Source organism: Solenopsis invicta, chromosome 15 (assembly GCF_016802725.1).
Source record: "Solenopsis invicta isolate M01_SB chromosome 15, UNIL_Sinv_3.0, whole genome shotgun sequence".
NCBI lineage: Eukaryota > Metazoa > Arthropoda > Insecta > Hymenoptera > Formicidae > Solenopsis > Solenopsis invicta.
Window position 1 is genome coordinate 359,077 of NC_052678.1, and position 23,244 is coordinate 382,320.

At 29.4% G+C, this 23,244-nt stretch overlaps 1 protein-coding gene across 3 annotated transcripts in view; it reads right to left on the reverse strand.

Annotated features, from left to right (window-relative positions):
- LOC105201260 (voltage-dependent calcium channel subunit alpha-2/delta-3) overlaps positions 1-22,842 on the reverse strand; it is a 221,783-nt gene extending 198,941 nt beyond the window's left edge. For all 3 annotated transcript variants that reach the window (XM_039457857.1, XM_039457858.1, XM_039457856.1), the window contains exons 1-6: positions 22,514-22,842; positions 18,998-19,079; positions 15,976-16,086; positions 12,711-12,927; positions 12,409-12,540; positions 971-1,573 (exon numbers count right to left, since the gene is read on the reverse strand). In XM_039457857.1, the coding sequence (XP_039313791.1) occupies positions 971-1,573; positions 12,409-12,540; positions 12,711-12,927; positions 15,976-16,086; positions 18,998-19,079; positions 22,514-22,617 (1,249 nt within the window). In that variant the 5' untranslated portion in view covers positions 22,618-22,842. The remainder of the gene's footprint in view (positions 1-970; positions 1,574-12,408; positions 12,541-12,710; positions 12,928-15,975; positions 16,087-18,997; positions 19,080-22,513) is intronic.
- Between the last annotated feature and the right edge of the window lie 402 nt (positions 22,843-23,244).

A 23,244-nucleotide genomic window follows, 5' to 3' on the forward strand; every position in this document is an offset into this window, starting at 1 on the left:
GAATAGCAAAACTCCATCTAGAGGATTAAGAGAGAGTGAGCGTAGCGTGTGTCTCGTCTCTTGTATCACTGCGTTCAGACTTGCGGAAACCGTCGTTAGATCTGTATGTAGCTGGTACAGCATTTTGTACTGTCTTATTGGAAATAGAAAAGTTATTGAGAAAACCCATGTATTCCTCTGTATTGAGATGAAAACCTACCAAACGGCCTAGTAGTAATTTCAACAGTTGTAACTTATACAAAATCAATCTTCTTACTGATGCTTGTTGTCACAATTTAATATGGTGTAATCACTCGAATTAACACCTGAATAGGATAGAGTTATTGCATTCGCCATATGATAAGGTTGAGCTTTCTCCGTTAATTTTGTATATTTGCTGAAGATAATCAAAAATCGGGCCAAAACGTTTGTTATTTTCTGTACTAGATATTAATGTTAGAATAAATTAGTTCTACATATACGCACAAACAACCGCGTAGACTCTCATTGCCTATCTTTATTTCAAGTTGTTACTAATTTTTTTTTTTTTTATAAAATGTTTATTTTTTACTATCAAATTGCTCGTTTTTATTAAATATTAAAAAAAATACATTGTATTCTTTTGAACTTTTATTTAAAAATTGATAAAAATGGAGGTGTCCGATTTCGATCAGGGGGTGGTCCGATTTGGAACTAATAGTTTAGGAAAAAGCATTTTTACATTTTCCGTTATAGTTTAACACAGATAAGAGATACGCCAAAATGCAAAAATCGGTCTAAAGCAAAAATGAAGGAAATTAAATTATCTTTCCGTTAGCAACTTCAGTTTTACGATCGGACTTTACTTGCGCCTTATAGAGAACAAAAACTGCAGCTAGGTCCAATTTGCCCTACTCTCTCCTATCCATTAAAAATTTTTTAAATAGTTTTTATAAATTCAATATGGAGGACATATACATACATATTAAGGTAAAGTCAAAATTTCCGTTACCTTTATTAGTGCAAGCCGTATTCTGGAGATCAGGACTCTTATCGCCACCGATGAGATAGGTAAAGAGCCGCACGGGCATGTGCGGCCAATTATACCGCTTGATCACCTCCGTAGGCGGGCCATCAGTATCGGCGGTAATCAGCATAATAGCCTGATTGCACTGGCTACCCTGGCTAGTGCGGTTATACTTGTGGAGGATCTCAAAAGCGGTGCTGAGCGCGGCCGAGATGTTAGTCGCGGTGTCTTCGTGCTTCACAGTGCTTAGGGCTGCCTTTATTTCGTGGATGTTTTCAGGCGACGCCTGCACTAGGCTGTCTTTGAAGCATTGCACGATCTCTTCGGCGGTCTCACCGTAACGATACACATTTACGTAGTCGTTCGGGCCTAGAGTATCTAGAATGACCTTTGTCGTGGCTACCGTCAGTCGTCGATTTCGATCAGAAGTGTAGGTTGCGCTATCGATAAGTATCGCTAGATCCTTCGGACTATTCGCCGCCCCAACAAACCAATTGGACATCCTGAAATCGTACACGTCACGAACGGCCCGATGACGCGAAGATTTGGACATGCCAGGTGTACCTTCCATTGGCGGCCACGATATCGCTGTAATATACAATATATGATGCTTCACGGTTTCTTGCTCACACTTAAAAGAAGATAGATCTAAACATAACAACTTTTGTTAAATTACTTCTTTGATGAAACTTTTTCTTAAAACTTTTCATATAATTTGATCCGAATTTCACTTATTATATTCACATAATTTTTCAAAATTTTTGTTTAATCTTGTAATACTTCAGAAAATTTCTGAGATTTTTTATATGCATTAAAATACTTTTTAGAAATTGAAAAAAATTTACATTTTTTCTAAAATTTTTTATACATACATATATTTAAATTCTAAAGTATTCTCAAATTTCTAAGATTCCTTATTCTATAAATTCCGAAAAAATTTGTAAAATCTAAAGAGATTTAAAATATATTTTTTTCAAAAATCTTCATAAATTTAAAATAAGGTAACTGTACTATCTATATAGCTTATTGTTAGTACCCAATACAGCTTACAGCTTACTTGCTGTTTCTAACAAGAGGAGCCCTCAACTAACAGGTCACCGTTTTAATAAAATTTTATGCGTGTGTAGTATTCAGTCATACATTTACTACAGTAAAACTGTAAGTTGAAATATTTTAAGCAATCTTGAGAAAATGACAATTAAATATTTCCAGCATCTATAGTACTGTTACAGCTTTTAGTTTTTTTACAAGGTTTAGACAAAAAAAGAACTATTAATACTATTAGTACCGTTATAAAAGAACGATTGTTGAGTCAGCGGCATAGCGTCCAGCGTTAGGAAAATCGTCATATTATACCTACAACGGTCCCCGAGTAAAACGGTTTTGTTATTGATTTTCTTTCTTAATCTAAATCTTGGAAAAAAACTAAAAGCTGTAACGGTACTATAGGTACTGAAAATATTTAATCGTTATTTTCTCGAAAATGCCTAAAATATCGTAACTTACGGTTTTACTGTAGTAAATGTGTGAATACACTATACAGAAAAAAAATTATATCAAATCAACAATCATTTTTTCATATATAAGCAAGAATATAAATCTTCTTCAAAAAATTTATAATCTTAAACAGATACAATTTGCTTACACGAAGAGAAAAATTTCCTTGATGTAAGCAAAATCTGTTTAAGATCATAAATTCTTCCAAGAAGATTTTATATTCTGGCTTATATATGAAACAAAAATTGATGATTTGATACTAAATTTTTTTCTGTGTACACACCCATAAAATTTTATTAAAATTGGTGACTCGTTAGTCGAGAGCTCCTTTTGTAAGTAATAGTTACATGATGAATAAAATTGAACAAATAAGGCTATAGTTATGATCTCAGTTAAATAACTGCAGGTTGGCGGCACCTTGTCACAAATATTCTCATTCTATTTTCAGCAAAGCCACAGAAACAAGTATCTTCTTGTCACTGGTAAGAATACATTCTTACCAGTTTCCAGAATATAAGTTCCTAACAACTCATCACAACTATTATATTTATCACATCTTAAATGGAAATTGTTGCTCACAGATTGCTATAAACAGTTTTCAAAATATAATAATGACAAGTTTCCAACAACTTATCGACAATATACTTATCGCAGATTAACTGCAATAATTGTTCCATATTTGCTCAATGATAAAACTCAGCATATGATACTGAATTGACTAAACGATTTTTGTCGCATTAAATAAAAATCAATAGCAAAAATGACAAGCAATTTAATCTGTGCAATGATTTGCTTTAGATTAAGTTTTCACGTTTGGCTATCTAGGTAGTATGTCGTCAGAGCTATTAACGTGACTTGTTTACAATGGTTGATTGTTCAATTTGTGTATTCTGTTATCAATGACCCAATACGATTTAAATGGTACTTTTTATAAAAATCTTCACTGCATCTACAAAATATTTAAAATTGTCCCAAATTAATGTTTAGAAATATTTTCTACTTTAAATCTGGTCAATTTTTAATTTTTTACTATCAATCAACAAAAACTTAAAAAAACAATGCTTAGATAAGGCACAGTTAGTATAGTATTACCATATAAAAAATTCTTTTACCAAAACATTGAATTACCAATTGCCATATAGAGCAATTACCTTATAAAAAATTCTTAAAAACATAAATTTTTAGTATAGCTCTTATAAAAAAATAAACTACAGAATTATATTGTGTTTGCGATCGTATCATTACTTAAATCGCATTTGATCAAATGTTATTTGAATGTGTTCTAAACAAAACTTTTCATAAAAAATTTTTTTATACATATATAAAATTATTTATTAGGAGATTAAAATGTGTAAAAATATATTAAAAATACACACGCACACATACGCGCGCACTTTAGGACCAATGTACTACATACGTATAGTAACTTGAATATCATGAGAACAAATTAATACTTTTTAATGAATAAAATTTACTGAATAAAACCAATCGGGATTTTAGGCACTACATTTTGATGTATGTCACCCATTTCCATTATACTTATAATTTTTAATTTTTTAGTGTCACGTTCGTTTACTCATTTAACTCTTTCAGTGGTAGACAGGGGCCGAACTGAGTGGTCCAAAACGGCAGTCAAAAAATTTTTGAATTTTCTATATTGTAGTATATCGTTTGAAAGGGTATAAACAAAGAAATTATTTGCCATAAATCCCTGGTCGATACGTTCACCTGTTCAGAAGTTATTTAGGGTCAAAGTTCGAAAAAAGTTAAACTTTGTATTTATCGGTAGGTAACGCAACGTATGATTCCAATACTGTATATTCCAATATTCATTCTTTCTTCGTCGAATACTCACGTGAGTACTTGACAAAAAAAAGAATGAGTATACAGTGTCGAAATCATACGTTGCATTACCTACCGATAAATACAAAGTTATATAAATACGGCCAAACGTTGTTGCTCATCGCTCGGCCGTACTCGCATGCTTAGTGTAAACAAACATTAGGCACATTTGCGCGGATGTATTCTGTAAAGCAGAAGCATCATATATGCTATTTATACAGCTTTTGAATCATTTCTTTACTCTTGTTTTCATAATTTTCGTACTTTTTTCCTCTTTATAGTTTCTTTCTTCTTGCAAAAAATACTTACATTTGTCAACATTCTTTCAGGAGTTGTAGTTTGTTTTGCTTTTTCTTGTTAATTAAGTTAGTTTTATTTGTATTTTGCAAAAATGACAAAATCAAAATTAAAAGTTACAAAATCAAAAAGTGATTCTTTAGATCAATCTTTTGATAATATTTCCGTCATTACTAATAATTCGTTGATGAATGTAGGAAATAATATCGAAATGATTTCTTACAATGAAGAGTCTGCTGAAGAATCTGAAAAGCCCCTGCTTACACGGCTAAAAAAATTTAAAGCTGATTTCACGTAGACTAAAAATAAAATTTTTGACCCGAAAATTCGTCCATTCTCTGACCGTAATGCAGGGATTCAATTAAACAGTTTGAATAGTCGTAGCACTCCTGTTGAAATATTTACATTTTTTTTCGATGAAGAAATGATAGATATGATTACATCGCAAACCAATATCTATCAAGCGCAGAAAAGAAATAAACTTTATGAATTTTCAAAAATATATTCAAGAATATTATCTTGGTCTGAGTTGACTGTTGATGAACTTTATACATTCTTCGCATTAGTTATTACCATGGGCATAGTAAAAAAGCCAGGTTACAAAATGTACTGGTCGACAAATGCTATTATTGAAACTCCTTTCTTTGGCAAATTCATGAAATTAGGAAGATTCCAGTCAATTTATAAGTTACTTCATTGTGGTGAAATTTTTGATGCATCTACAGACAAGTTACACAAGACTCGACCTGTTCTCGAGTATCTCGTAGAACGCTTTCAAGCTGCATATAGACCAGAAGAATGCATTTGCATTGATGAGTCACTTCTTCTATTCAAAGGTTGACTCGGCTGGAAACAGTATAATCGGACTAAAAGAGCCCGCCTTGGTATAAAAATATATAAATGTTGCGACTCCAAAACTGGATACGTCTATAACTTGGAGATTTATACAGGCAAAGAGAAGAATATGTCTTCAATCAGTAAAGGATTAGGTGTATCTGGAACTGTCGTACAAAAATTACTTGGAGATCTTCGCGGTCAAGGTAAAAAATTATACATAGATAACTGGTATACTTCCCTGTTCCTTTTGATAAAACTCCATAACGAAAAGACAAATGTTTGCGGAACTGTAAATTTAAATCGAAAATATATGCCCATAATAGAAAAAAACACAATAAAAGATGGAGAAATACGAACGATGCATACACCGAAAATTTACCGGGGCCGGAGATTCCGAAGGTGCCCGGTTTCGAACCCTGGGTGGGGTGTTATTTTTTGCAATAAATTTTTTACAGTTTTTTTAGGGGGGAATAGGTATATAGATGCAAATCAGCATTAAGTATTATATTAAATTAATTAATATAATATAAATAGTGATATTACTAATTCTTATTCATGCTGTGTTATGACCGAAAATTAATTCGACGCACATTCTGGTTGAATTCGGAGAAGTATATAAAATCACATAAATAAATATAAGCACTAAGACCTAGCTACGACCGAAGAAGGCTTTCTTATTATCATTGTGTTGTTACACTATCGGTCCAATAACATATTTGTAACACCGAAAATTTGTTTTGTTGCTTGGAAAGACAAGAAAGTTGTAACTATGCTTACTACTTTTCATTCCCCAATTATGATCACTACGAACAAAAAAAACTATCTTACAAATACGAATGTACAAAAACCAAATGTCGTGGTAGATTACAACCAAAATATGGGCGGAGTTGATTTGTTCGATCAGATGATTCAACCTTATCAGTTAATTCGTAAATCGAAAAAATGGTATCAAAAAGTTTTATATAATCTTATGGATGTCTCAATTTTCAACGCCCATGTGATTTACAATTTGCTCCATCCAAATAAAAAACTAACTTTCTTGAATTTTCGACTTACTCTTGTTCAAGAACTTCTTGAGAAACATGGTGCAATCAACGTCAAATAGACCAAACAGACATCCGATTCCGAGAAGATTGTCCGGACAGCATTTTCTAAGCGTAATCCCAAAACTACCGAAAAATACTCGAGTAAACCGGAGACAATGTGTTGTGTGCAAATCACATGGTCGGAGAAAAGATACATCGGTTATTTGCATAGAGTATGATGTACCCTTGTGTATTCCATTGTGTTTTGGAATATTCCATACGAAAAAAATCTATTGAAAATATAACTACTGAACATAATTATTTTATTATATTTCTTTTCATTTTTCTGTACCTATAAATCTACTGAATATATGTCCATAATTATTTTATGGCATCTTTTTATTTTTCTATACTTTTAAATGTAATTATTTATAAAAAACACGTAACATAAAATATATAATAATAAAAAAATAAAATATAAAATAAATAAATATATAAAAATAATAGAATAAAAATAAAAAAAATTAAAAAGGTAAAAACTAAAAAAATTAAAAATTAAATAAAAAAAATAACAAGTAAAAAATAAAATAAAACCAAACTAAAATACATAAAAATGAAGTGTAAAATCATCGTTGCAGTCTCTTTCCGATACACTTTGGCATCATAATAAAATTATATTAATGATGGGGATAATTTAATACTACTACAATTTTTGTAGAAATCTGCAAGTTTTTTGCTTGTTTTCATGTCAAATTTGCAATCAGCGATCAAAAAAACCCTTAGATACCACTTTAAGTGATAACAGTATGATTTTTACGTTTTTTTAATACTTTACGCCATAAGGCGGGCATACCGCTTTGGTAACGTACGTCATATGGCGAGCGCACCACCAAAAGGGTTAATAGAATTCGAAAAATCTTCTATTTTAAAGGCTTATGTTCTATTCAAAATGAGAAATTTTTTAATAAGTCCATTTTGCAATTTCAAATTACAATTAATTGAAAATGTCATTGAAAAACAAGTTTGAAGCGTAAATTTGTAATTGTAAACCTCGATTATCTAATACTTTCCATCTGAGAGCTAAATACTTTTCTTCTTATACTGAAAAAAAAGGTCAAAATCATCCATCGGAACAAAAAAGATGTATTATTTATTTATAGTACAAGAGCACAAAACTCGCAAACAAAAGATCTAGATTTGAATATAAAAAGTGTAACGTCAGGTTTTGTATACGTGATAGTTTTCAGATTTATCATACAAAAACAAATTCATAATATATTGTTATTTCCTATTCATTTCTAAGAATGAATTTTTTTTAAATATCTAAGAATAATAAATTTTTTAAATTTGGTTCTGAAAGAATTATTATATTTAAAATCCAATAGATATATCAATTCTTTCTCAGAAAATAAAATTTTTCAAATAAAATTGTATAATTTTAGAAGAAGAAAGTATAAAAATATGTATTTTTTAAACTTTTGCAGACAAGGTAAGGTAAAAAACCAACAAGGCAAACCATGTGACGTATCTCATATCTCATACTACCTATACTAACTTTAATATAATTATACTGATTTAATATAATTTCATTGTCATAACACCGATTCTTGTCCCTTAAGGAACAAAATAAAGCAAAATAATAAAAAGAAAATATACTCTTTAAATCTTTTAAAACAAGAAGAAAAATAGAAAGTTCTAGAAGGTACAATTTTGATGGGGTATGTCATACACCTAGTTCACTATAAGATAAATTAGAAATTAAACATTAAATAATATTATAAAAAAATAATCAAATTATATTGAATAGCGACTAAAGTATTATCGTTATTCACTTCGCGTTATTCAGTGAAAAAAATAACTTATTAATTAGGTTGTTACGTAATGTAAAAGTAACGTATTTGTAAAGTTATTATAAAACTATGTTAAGTTTGTAAAATACTAATAATTTGATAACGATTTTAAAATTTTCTTATAATAGTAAAGCCAGGAGTGAAATAGTCACTTTTGGTAAGTAACATTACCACTGCACATTACTTATAATTTTATTCATTACGTAACAAGTGAAAGTAAAGTATTTAAAAACACATTTAAGACACACACTTTTACATTATAACTTAACTAACGAGTTATTTTTTCCAATGAATAATGCGCAAAATTGCTTATTAAAAAATACAAATAACTATTTCAACCTTACTATTATGAAAAATTATAATGTTATTACTAAATTATTATTAAAAAAAGTAAAAATAACAATGACTTGTTACTTATATAATCTGTTACTTCCTATCCTTATAATATCGAGGATTATTTAAATGACTTCTAACTTCTTTATTTCATAATTCAAAATATCTTTAGCCATATACTGCATATAACAGTATCAAAACAGAACTATTAAAAAATCAATAATTAGCAAATATCTTATAATTTATTCTGATTTTGACTTAAAATATAAAATATCTCATAAAATATTGATATTTTGATGGTCTTGTTTCAATGTTTTTATACACAAGCATAAGTTTTTTAATGTACAAATTCCAAATGCATAAGATTATTCTGCTAAAGAAATATTTAATTGCATTTAAAAAAAGAACATTATTTGAAATTGCTAATATAATTTTATGATATAAGTGTATATACAAACACGTACGCGCACGCACCCACACACGCACACACACATTGTAAAGTTTAAAGTTAAGATAGTAATTGCATAGAAAGAATTTTCGTTTAGAATTTATTTTTAATATCACAGTAATCGTGGGATAATATACACATATCAAAAAATTCTGATAAACTTTCATGCAATAATTTTAATGAAATTATTGAAACTTAACGGTTATATTCATTAAAATATTGTTTAATAGATTCTAGACTCAAAGTTGTAAAATATTTATACTTTGGATGTGGTTTATAAAAATGTGATGACATAGCATAATGGGTTGAAGAGGAATAGAAATGATATGGGCCATAAAAATAAATTTAAAAATTAGTTTCGTTTACAGAAGATACAATTAATATTTTGTTACAAAAGTAGATATTTTTAATTTTGTTGGTTTAACATTTTCTTGAATTTAGAAACATTAGAGATATTGTTGATGTTTAATATTAAACAATAAAGATAAAATGATATATCTAATGTTTCTAACGCATCTCTGTAATTTTTTATTCATTGAAGAATTATTTTGATATGAAAATTTCTAGTGCCCGTATTATTAGCATGTTTCTATGTCTACATTAATAAAATGCTATACTATGAAATAATTTTGCTTAACTCAAAATGTACATAGTCAAATAACAAGTTAAATAAAAAAGTTAAAAAAAACAAGCATATAAGCACGCATATATCAGTCACAGTGATTTATAGTGCTAAATAATAATTAATTTTTAATTTTTACAGTCTCTAGCTTATTCGAATTGTGCGTCGCATATTCGTTGAACTTAAAATAAAGTCATAAAGCCGGAATACGTACTACTAATACTTCAGACGCATTTGTAAAGTCCTTTCTCCCCGAAGAAACTGTAAATAATTTGTGAAAAGATAACAACTCATAAGAGGCACCTCTCAAAGTGTCACACCCTGATTTTAATGAAATTTTATACACATTTAGATAAGATAATGAGATAATTTTAGAAACTATCAATTGCGGCAAATATACGGGTGAAATCAAAGGGTGAAATCATCACTTATGTGTATAGCGGTTTTCAGATTTTTCCGTTATATCTCGAAAACTATTCAAGATATCAAAACATGTTTTATACAAAAGATTTACAATAATTACCTCTATTCATTCACGTTAATAACATTTTTTTAAAATAAATATTTTTTTGTATAAATAAAAATAATTATTTAAAAATTTATTTTTAAAAAATATTATTAACGTGAATAGAGGTAATTTTATTGTGAAACTTTTGTATAAAACATTTTTTTTTATTTTGAATGGTTTTCGATATATAACAAAAAAGATAAAAATCGTTTTACACATGTGGACTGATTTTACCCTTTAAAACCGTTTCTTGGCAATAAAACTTTTAGAACTTTTTGAAAAAGTAATTATTAAGAAAATGATAAAATGCTATCATTTCCACACCACCTGTCATAGGATAGATTAACATGGCGCTTTTTTTATAGTGATTTCTTCCGTATACCTAATCCACTCTCTATTTTATTCTCTGTTTTTAATTTTATTCTCTGATATATCTTTTAAGAGAGTAGGGACAGCATTTGGAATTTGTACATTAAAAACAGAGAATGGAATAGAGAGTAGATTAGATCTACGAGGAAAATCACTATAAAAAAAGCGCGCCATGTTAATCTGCCTTATAACAGGTGTGGAAATAATAGCACTTTATCATTTTCTTAATAATTACTTTTTTAAAAAGTTCTAAAAATTTTATTGCCAAGAAATGGTTTTAAGGGGTGAAATCAGTCCTCATGTGTAAAACAATTTTTAGTTTTTCCCGCTATATCTCAAAAACCATTCGAAATATAAAAAAATGTTTTATACGAAAGTTTCACAATAAAATTATCTTTATTTAGTCACGTTAATAATATTTTTTTAGAATAATTTTTTAAATAATTATTTTTGTTAATTTTAAAAGATAATCATTTTTTAAAAATGTTATTAACGTAAATAAATAGAGGTAATTTTATTGTAAATCTTTAATATAAAACATTTTTTAATATCTCGAATAATTTTTGAGATGTAACGAAAAAAACTGAAAACCGCTATACACATAAGGGATGATTTCACTCCTTGAAACCGTATATTCGCCGCAACTGATAGTTTCTAAAATCATCTAATTATGTTACCTAAATGTGTGTAAAGTTTCATTAAAATTGGAGTGTGACTCTTCGAGAGGTTCTCTTGTCAGCCAAAATTTGAACCTGGATCTCCGGATCTCCAAATCTCCTTACAGTCCGTGCGGGGTGCCCGCCCTATCAATTGAACTACCGAGACATACAATTAAAAAGATAACACTTGAGTGTATATACATACATTTATATAATAATAACTCAACTTTAAAAGCAATGAATATGTATGTGTAAATGTTAAAATGTAGCTTAAAAAATTTTGAAATGCTCAAAAGTAAAAATGCTTTCTGACAATGCTTTCTAAACACATGGTTCCATAAGATTATTAGCAATTAGTTCTAATAACGGAAATAACACGAGTGCTCATAATATTTAAAAGGCCCCGATTTAATATCACTTTTTCCTCTATTATTAAGAATTATATTAAAATTCTTCAATGTTCATATTGTCTCACGATTATCATAATTTCAAGAGTAAGTTCTGAGAAAAAATTCTTTCCGTGTATTTTATAAATATAAATATATTAATATAGATGTATAAATATCAATATATCTATACTTTATATAAATTTGAAAAATATAGTTACATATAAAGTATACACAGTTACAACGTACCACGTTAATATCTGTTAACGAACTCTCTATGTCCATTTAATTACGCTTTAAGATCAACTCGCGAAAAAATATCGCTTTTCGCCTAAGTGACTCGCCAAAATAAGAATATTCCATACATATGTTGAGCATATCAAACACACATCTTAAAATGTACCTAATGATTTGGAAAGTTGAACTATAATTGAAGAGAATGCACTGAAGAGGACTCGAATTGTGAATCAAAATGTTTGTGTACTAATGTAAAGTTGCGACAATTAACGTCAAATGAACGCCATTTACCAACGTATCTAAGTACTAATAAATTTCTATATGCACATAAACACCTCGTGTTGACTCTCATTGATCAAACTTTGCCTTGAATTTTTGTTTATATAGAGTATAGTTATATGATTATATTGTATAATTATACATATATTGTTACATATCATTAGATATATGTTGTATTTTACTATACATGTATATAATATAAAAATTGACATATACACACACGTAAATAAATACCTGGAAAACGACGCAGAAATCCTGTCGTTGCCCCATAGTATTGCCACGATAGTGTAGGGTCGCTCTCGTAATTATTAACAAATAGTAAATCCAAGTATTCACTCCATTGAATACCCGAGGCAACGTCGCGCTCTGTAAGTAAACGGCTAATTTACGGTAAACGTAATTGATCATCTTTCCAAATGATCTTTCCTTATTTAAACTACGAAAGGGAAACAACTTTCACTCGCAGATGTTTGCACCTATTATCGACTGATATCTTGCTAAATTTGTCGAAGCTATCTATTCAGGTTTCTACTCACCGTTATCTTTGATTCCGTTCGGCAGGAGCACGGCAGACAAACTGACGTTTACCGCTAAATGATCGAAATGGCGATTTGCCACAAGAAACATCTCCTGCGCGGGGCCCTTCTCATCGCTGACGAAATTATTCAGTCGATGCGAGGCATAATACTTAGGCGATACGTTCCCTTCCCTCGGCGCTGATACAGCGGCTTGCTCAGCACTCTCCACCAATCTCTGCAGATAAAATAAACTAAGTTCATTGTCATCAATCAATAAATAAGTAAAACAAAATACAATAGAGGAGAAGAGGGTAATATGGCACCTATTTTTATTTTATTGAATAACTTTGTTTATAATTAATATTTTCTATTGAAACTTGAACGATTACATTTATCAGAGTATTATTTGACAGATTATAGATTCAAAGTAATGAAATATTTATTATTTAGAACGTGATTTATAAAAATCTAATGCATTGCATAATCAGTGGAAGGAAAAAAGTGGTTATCCATAAAAATAATTAATTGAAAAAAAAACAGTTTAGTTTAAAAAAACACAGTACCTTGTTACAAAATTATATATGTTTAATTTTCCATTTTTTAGAATTTTCCTTATTTAGAATTTTCTTGCGTTCGGAAGCTTTAGAAATACCATTAGAAATTTCATTAAAAATATCATTTTATTCCTGTTTAATATTAAACAACAAACATAAAATAACGTCTCTATTTCTAAACATTGATCTTTAGAATGATAATCGATTTATCGAAAAAATATTTCAATATAAAAATTTCGTTTAAAAAACCATATTAATAAAATTCCATGTTATTGTTTTAACTTTGTATAACTTGAAATGTATATTGCCGAATAAAAAGTTAAATAAAAAAAAAACACTTGAGTGTATGTACCTTCGTGTGATAATACACTCAAGTTTAGCCCTTAAACACATAAATGGGTCTGGAAGACCTTCCTGAAAAAAATTTTATTTTAGTTAAGCAATGAAGTTGGTTAATTGTAGCAGTTGATAGAGGAGACTTCAAACTTTTTTTCCTCTTGCCCGAATCTTTTTTTCTCATTCCGTCTTCACACAGTAAGCAATCGAAAATCTAGGGGAATTTTCAATATGTGTTTAAAAGTTAAGAATAATGAGGAAGTGTATGTAATTAAAGGTTAAAAGTGTACCTTGACAAAGTTTAGAAGTGCTCAAAAGTAAAAATGCTTTATAACAATTGCCAGTCATTATATATTGACATATTAGCATCATTAAAAACGGCGGGCTACCAAACGAATAACTCCATAAGCAATTGTTAGAATACGTCAGCTAATAATGGAAATAATAGGGGTAACCATGTTGTTGACAGTAGCCATAATACCCTCTTCTCCTCTACCAAATATTTTTGTAATTATGTTGTATAAAAATGACTGTGAAATAATCTTTAAAAGTTGCAACTTTAACTGCAAATTTCTCAAAATTGTAACATGATAAGGCAATTTAATAAATTGAAATCGTATTTGATGTTCAATGAATCAATTGTCATTCTAAAGAGCGGTGTTTAGAAACATTAAAAACATCATTTTATGTTTATTGTTTAATATTAAAAAAGATAAAATGAAAATTTTTAATGAAATTTCTAATAGTATTTCTAAAGCTTCTAAACGCAGGAAAATTCAAAATCCGGAAAATTTTAAATAATATGGAAAATTAAAAATATATAATTTTGTAACAAGGAACTGTTTCTTTTAAACCAAACTAATTTTTTTAAATTATTTTTATGAATAGTCATATTACCATCACTTTTTTTCTTCCACCGATTATGCAGTACATTAGATTTTTATAAATCACGTCCTAAATAATAAATATTTCATTACTTTGAATCTAGAATCGGTCAAACAACACTCTGACGAATGTAATCATTCACGTTTCACTAGAAAATATTAATTATAAACAAAGTTATTCAATAAAATAGAAATGGGTTCTATATCACCCTCTTTTCCTCTATAACTATGTAACATGTTGAAGAAGTTTTATCAATCAAGACTAAATATATTATTACTTTTAACACTGAAAAAGAATTTGTGTCAATTACAATTTAAAAGAATTGTAACTTATAGGGTTTATTAATCCTTAAATAATTACAGATCTTTTTTCCTTTTCTTTTCTGTTGAAAAATAAAGAAAAAAAATGAACTGTGCAAATTTATAAATTAAAAAAAAACAGATCTATAAAAACTTAACAGTTTATTTTCACAATTACCTAATTTATACCAAGCACTTAGATATGCGTATACCATGTAATTTAATACGGATACAGTATTTAGTATCAAAGTTATAGATGTAAACAAGTTATATGAATTTATAATATTTCTACATTATTAAAATCATATTACATATCTATATTTTAAAAATGTTTTTGAAACATTGCATTACAATATGCAGTATTGTAAGGTCCTATACAGTATAAGAATAAAAATATCAATTAATGAAGCGCGAGATTTTGTATTGCGAGATTTTGTAGGATCGGTTATTTAAAGATTCGTAAAAAATAGTTGTTGAAAAAAAAAACAAAATGCATTATATAATATCCATATCATAACAATTTAAAATAAAGATAAGTAACTATCATATACAAAATTACTGCGTTTGCTCTTGCAGAATCATTCCAGATAATTTATTTTTATGTTATTTGTTTATTTTAATTATTATATAAATATAAATTACACAAAGCATTTTTAAATAAAAATAAAAATAAAAATAAAGATTTATATTATGCTTAACCTTTATGTATAGCATAAAAATATTAATGCCTTCAAATACTTTTAATTATTATAATAAATGTTGAACTTTATAATAGATAAATGCGCATTTTTAAATTCGACTTTACTGCAATTTGAAAAGCTAAAAATTTTAATATAAGATTCTTAAAATTAACAAGTTTCCATCGAAAGTGTCGAAAAAGTTATTATTTATCAGAACTATTAAATTTTAATCAATTTAATATTAAACAGAAATTAAAATTAAAATTGCATTCGCATATTTGGAATAGTCCATTTCATTTTCTATTTGTATCGATGACGATATGTTTGCATGCAAAGAGAACTATTCGTAGAACATATTTATAGCTAATCGAATTAAAATCACATTATATGATCCTACAAATAAATAATACCATTTACTTCTCATCGACTTTTACATTACATAACAATGCATCTCTTTAATCTAACGAATAACTTAAAATTGCGATATTATAAGCTAAGAAAGTGAAAAAAGAAATACATATTGGCGTACCATCACGGCGTTCATTTTAAAGTCCATCATATTCTTCACCTCCATGGCCATTTCCCGAACGAGAACGAGACCATCCCTCTTTATAACGTTAGCCTCCAACTCATGATATTTCTAAGTGTAAAACAAAGAACATCGTTACATAAATAATAAAATTATAAAATTTAAAAAAAGTATATTTATAAAGAAAAAACAACTTATAAATAGATCTCATTTCCTGTTATTGTATAAATTTATGCGACGTTTGCCATATCTTCATTGAGATCTGCTTAAGAAAAAGTAAATATATCTATGGTTTTAAATAAATATACAGGTTGTCCCAAAATTTGTAAATAAAAATACATATTATAGAAAATTTTTATAAAAATTAAGTAGTTTTAAGTTTTCATTTCAAGCAATATAGTTTATGAAATATGACGTAAAGCTCAGTCAATCAGAGAATAGCTTAAAATTAGTCAATCATACAGTCAAGATTATTGGACTTTATTTTTTTTTTGTTTATTTGGAATTTTTTTATTTGCATTAATTTATCCATATTTATCTATATTATTTCATATTGATTACTGATATTATATAAGTTTCTTGACAAGATTTGTTAAACAAAAAGATAATTCACATTTTTATTTTTGTTTAAATTCTTCCAGTGAAAAATATTTTAAAAAATAGAAGATGCCTAATATTTTTGATTAAAGCTGTATATTTGTATATTACAGATATACAGAACCGAGGATAGACATTTCGGCGCCTGTGTGTGTGAGGTAAAAAATATACCCATTAATAACAAAAAACGTTTTTTTACAGCATGTAAAATATAGCAAGGAGACAATAATATTAATTAGCAATATTAAATATATTTATCCGTAAGCACTCGCATAAGGATCAAACCTAAACAAATTATAAATTTACTAATTAAATATATTGCGTAACAACACTTTAAAAAAAAATATGTATTTCTTTTAATTCCTAGCGTTTGGGAATTATTAATTTCTGCTCGGGGCAAATTTTAGCCGTTTTCATATACTCTCTTTTGCTTATTATTAGATAATATTAATTCTTGTAAAAATTTAAAATTATTATTTTTTATTTAAGGCTATATTAGTTATACAAATTATAATTCTTTTTTTTTTCTAATCAAAAACAAAAATTCTAATCAAAAATTTTAGCCCAGTAAAAAAGAACTAACTAAAAAGAAAACAAAAAATTTGGTTTATAATGGTTTTTGCAAAAATCATATTTCACTGCAATTTTAGGTAATTAACTTTTAAACGAGTAAATAAATCCAAATTAAATTTGCACAAATATTTATCAGTTTTAATTATTATACATAAAAAATTTAATTTAAATCGTAATGCTATCTTTTTATCAAATTTGCAAATAAGTACTATATAATGCGATTTTATATAGGAATTATGAGTAAACAAAAAATTGAATAATTTTTAAATCAATAAGAGAAATGAGCTTAATTTTACAGACATCCAAACATAATAATAAAATAATCTATAAAATTTAAAAATTTTTTATAATATTTGGGATATGACATAAAGTTACATCTTTTGTGCGGCATTTTTGCTAGCCGCAGAATTACCAGTTGTTTTATCAAAATGTATATTCCTACGTAATTTTCAATTAAAAAAATTCCCATAGTTGATAATCTTTTCTGTTCCATAATAACATTTTCTGTCTTAAAGACAATTTAAAATAAGTTTTTATTACTTTCAATTTACTAAAACACTCCTTTCACACATTTGTACCAGAATTACAAATATTCTTAAGATTATTTCTAAATTCAGAAGTGATTCAATTAAGTAACTCACACTTGTTATCACTATCTAAAAATATTTGTTTTAGGTACTATTTAACAAAAACATTTCTCTCAGTGTATAGGGCTCGATTATATATCACAAAACTTGATAAAAATAAGGTAAGTTTTACTGGAATATTTGTAATTGCATTGGTTAGCATCTAATAAAGAATCCTATACACTTTGTATGAAAAAAGAAACGGTTTTTCTCAAATTGACTAAATTTTTTATATGTTTGGTTTTAGAATGCTGATTAAAAATTTCAATGATCTCTCTCTCTCTCTCTCTCTCTCTCTCTCTCTCTTCCCCCCTTTTTCTCAAAAAAGCTTTTTGATTACGAAGCCCTAAATTGCTCAAAATTGAATTTACAGAATTGTGTTTTATCTACAAAACATCACTCATACTCAAACACACACGCACATTGTGTTTGCTCGTGTGTGTTGTGTGCGCGCACGCGTAAGTGAATGGTGTGTGTAGAATATACAGTGTGTTTAATATTAAATATAATAATACCGTTTATGGGTAGGTAGAGCAAATTAAACTGAATCAAACGTTCTTTATCATTTTTCAATTTTCACAATAGTTAGCAAAATATTAATTATTAAAAATTGCCGGAAATAAGCGCGTATTTTCCCGCGACCCACCACCTCGCGCAGCAAGATACAACAACTTTTTTAGAACTTTTCTGTAACAATCCAGCGTGTTTTTCGTACGCTTCTAACAAAGCAAAATTTAAAAGAATCTAGTCTACATGAGATAGAGTATTTAATGGTGCCTATTATTATATCCAAGTAATTATTGAATAAAAATAAAATAAAACAATAAAAGTAGAGCTTCCTGAGGTCATGCTTATTGAAATTTTTAATCAGCATCCTAAAAATAACGACAAAAATTAGCCAATTTGAAAGAAACCGTTTTTTCTTCATATAAATTGTGCAGGGTTCTTTGCTTACTTTTGTAATTTTCACTTGAGTTATATGATACATAATCGACCCCTAAAGATCTGTGGTTGCTATATAACAAAATTTTGCGGGGAACTACAGTTACAATCACCGTTAATACACAGCGAGCACTCAACGGCAGGTGATTATAATCGGCATTAATAGCAAATCAACTAAAATATAGAAATTTATATCGTCATTCTTGCTCTTTAAATTTTTTATGAGACAAATATTCTCGTTTGCCTCATAACAGTCCCGGCTCCAATCACATGTATCTTCTTACCCTTTGTATCTCGCTCATTTTGGTTACTTGTTTACCGAACTCCCATAGATCCACACCAAACTTTAAGGCCCAGTTTTTCACTCTGTAATAATTAATATTATTTTAAATACATATACATATATGTAGCAACAATTGAGATAATTATAAGAGAATAAACTAGTAAACAAATAATTAAAATTTCTTACTGAATTAGTTTATAATAATACATAATTATTTTGTGTTGGTTCATACAGAAATAATTGGTCCTAAGTATGCTTCTGCAAATCCATTTATTAAAATATTGACATATGAAGAAATCTTCGCATGGATCAGATTATAAATATTTATGTCATATTATAAATATTTATGTCAGATTATAAATATTTATAGTAGAAATAAAAAATAAAAAAATGTATTATAAATCAATACAATTCTCTAAGAATACTAAATTTTCTTTTTCTTTTACTTCACTAAAAGCCCTCAAACTTTTTGTAGCCTCTTGAAAAATTCTCTTGATAATAACCAAAACCCAAATTCGGGGGAAAATTATCTCCCAACTTGGGAGATCCAGCTCTACGTAAGATAATCTTGCAAAATTTATTTATTAAATTTGTTTTAAGATTTAGAAAAAAAAGAGGAAGATTAAGTACTTGTGACTTCTGCATAGTATTACAATTTTAACAAACAGTTGCATAATTTGTTTTTAATTTCAAAAAATTGTCCAGTTTGAAGAAGCTACATTCAAAAGATTAAGCTGTTACAATTTTTTTTTTCTACTATTTTGCGTCGTATTCTTCCACGATAAAATACTTTTCCACTTTCTTCCTCGTTTCTTCCGTTTATTCGTACATACACAGAAAAAAACAGTATCAAACTAATATATTAAATTATATTCATGCTTATATACAAAACAATGATAGGGTGCTATTTATAACTAGCATGATACAACAAATCATATGAAATAAAAACCTAATGATAACTCAAAACTTATAATGATCCGATTTATCGCGGTCTTATTACATATATGATTTAATCTTTTTTGATGAAGAATTTGATAATCTTACATTTCAGCTAAATGTTTTTTATATTTGTATTTCTATATTTTAATAAATTTTAATAAAATATTTTAATAAAATCTAAAAAACACAACGTAACTGTTTTATAATAACATTTACACCGAGATACTTATAATAAGTAATAAAAACCGCCGATCTTACAAAAGAGTTCGCGTGACTGTTAAACTTTAAATGACAAACTGATAATATAGTACTAATTTTATGATTTATTGTCATCCTGATGTTTCGCAGACATGTTTATATATTTATAATTCAACAATTTTCGATCTTTATTTATTCAAAACTATAACCTTAATGTTATCAGAAGTTTTATTATCCACAGAGATAATAACTGATCAAAAAGAATTAAAATTTTGAAGCAATATATGATGTTTATACATTATAAGTTTATACATTATGCATATACTTGTTTATAAAATATTTGCATAATAAAATATCAAGATTTTAATAATGTTTTACTCAAATATTTGTGTTAAAAATCATAAATTTCTATCAATAGTCGATAATGACATCGTTCTTCAATTACCTCTGGACCCACCAAGCCCACTTAGAAATCACGAAAATTTACTCACGACCGGCCATCTTTAATAGTACCTCATCAGTGGCATTAAACAAATTTTATTTTTAATTTAAAGATATTATTTTCTATCCAATATTTTTGTTCTAAACTTATGAAAATTATTATTGATTAATATGAATATATATATATATATTTTTTTTTTTTTTTTTTTTAACAAAACAACTATACAAAATTTCTTAATAGAAAAAATAATATATCTGTTTTACTCTATATAATCTTATTTCAATATTAAAAATTTCAAAAATAAAAATATTGTCAAAATAAGAATGTTCCTTCTTTCTGCGTACGTAGTCAATAACCTAAATAAAGGAAACACCAATTAATAGTATCAAAACATCAATATTATAATTTCACACTTGACACTGTAAATATAATGTATAAAATGTACGTAACAGTTACGTTATTAGTACGAGTATAAAATTATAACATTGATATTATGTTATTGTTACAAGTGTGAAAGCTGCTCATACATTCCAAATAAAAAAATAATATAAAAACAAAAAAATTTGAGGTTTAAGATTATTTATTCATATATTAAGTATTGAAACATGTTTTGATCTTATCAGCTGTTTAAGCAAATTTCAAACGTAAAAAATTATACATTAAATTATATAAACAAAGATTAATAATGTTGACATTTACAAGATATATTTTATACAAATATTATCTTATAATACAATAATTTTTAATAATAAATCATCACACTTAAAAATCATTGTATTATGAGATAATATTTGTAAGAAATATCCATGAAATATTAACCTTGTTAACTTTTGTTTATATGAAAGTTATATATATATATATATATATATATATATATATATGTGTGTGTGTGTGTGTGTGTGTGTGTGTGTGTGTGTGTGTGTGTGTGTGTAACTTGCGTTTGAAATTTGGTTAATAGATGCCTGATGAAGGCCAAATTGAAACGTTTTGTCGCGTTCTAATATTTATTACGTATAAATAATCTTAAACCTACATCATACTTTTGCTCGTTTATTTGGCTTGTTTTTATTTTACGTTTTTGTTAATTGATACTAAGGACAATTAGTGTTTCTTTATTTCCGTTTATTTTTCCGATTCCATTTCATTTTAAGACCTTTCACATAATCTTTCTATTCCCCACCCCTCTGTCCCTTTTCTTTTCTTTGGAGTTCGATACATCTTTTCTTCGAACTTTTCCGTTTATAACCCTTTACTCGCACGTTTCTTCATTTTTTCCATCATCATCTCCCGCTTTCATTCTTAACTCCGTATATTTGACCTTTTTCTCGCATCGCTCACACCCTCGACGACATCCCCCCTTTGTCTTTTTCTCACCTCCCCCCCTCTTCCCATTCTCTCACGCGTTCCTTTATTTCCCCACTCTATCACTGCACGCTCGTTCTCGCCCTCGTCCACGTCCACCTCCACCTACACCTCCACCCCCATCCCACCCCACCTCCCCCTCCCCCCTCCACCCCCACCTCCTCCTCCCCCTCCTCCTCTCCCTCCTCCTCACCGTCGCCCTCGCCCTCGCCCTCGCCCTCGCCCTCGCCCTCGCCCTCGCCCTCGCCCTCGCCCTGCCCTCGCCCTCGCCCTCGCTCTCCTTCTGCTCCCTATCGAGTTTTGCTCGTCGAGCTTTATGCACCCCATCCGTCCGATCGCTCGCACATCCACCGCACCATCACCACCACCACTACCACCCGCGCCCTCTCTCTTCCTCCCCCGCCCTTTCCTCCAACTAACTGCCTCTTTTGCTTCCCTCCCAACCCGCCCGGCCGACTTCTCTCGGTCTCCTCATCCTCATGCGTCATCGATGTCCGACGATGCATGGGCCTATGACGACATTTTTCATGCCTTCATCACTACTTTATAATCACCTATGCGGTTACGTGCACTTACTCATTGTGAGGTATGTCCTCCTCTTGTTGACGACTCGAGCCTATCCACAACAGAAACAGTAGCCCGAAGCGTAACAGCCTATCGTCGCTGATGCGCAGGAACATTATTTTAACGATTCTAGACAGTTATTTCTCAAATTATCCTCTCCCTCTTCGTCACGCGTTTCCTCGATAGCACGCGTGGTGGTCCTCCGCGGTATAAATCTCTTTCTCTCTCTCTCTTCCTCTCCCTCCCTCCCCCTCTCTCTCTCTCTCTCTCTCTCTCTCTCTCTCTCTCTCTCTCTCTCTCTCTCTCTCTCTCTCTCTTTCTTTCTCTCTTCCCGCAGTAATCTCGCGCGATTGGCGATCGATCGTCGTCGTCGTCGAGCCGGGGACCAACAGGGACGAATCGGTTCGTCGGCACCCGTCGATTTAACGATCGTCCTCGCGCATCGTCCATAGGTCATTACCGTCGCCTTCGAATCGCCTCCTCCACCCACTTTCGTTCCTCTCGCAAACCGATCTCAGGCACATCTATCCACTATTTCCACTCTTACCGACCTTTCTTGGGCCCGCGCTCTCGCGCGCGCGCTTTTTCTCTTTTTCTTCTTCACGTGCGAGTGTGATGTACAAGGTCGCGAAATCAGATCACGCACAGCGATAATGGGACCATCCCTTCTTCATCCCCGTCATCGCGTATTGCGTTTGCCACTTGGCGAGCAGCGATGGTCTGCGCTGCGAGTGTCATTGCGA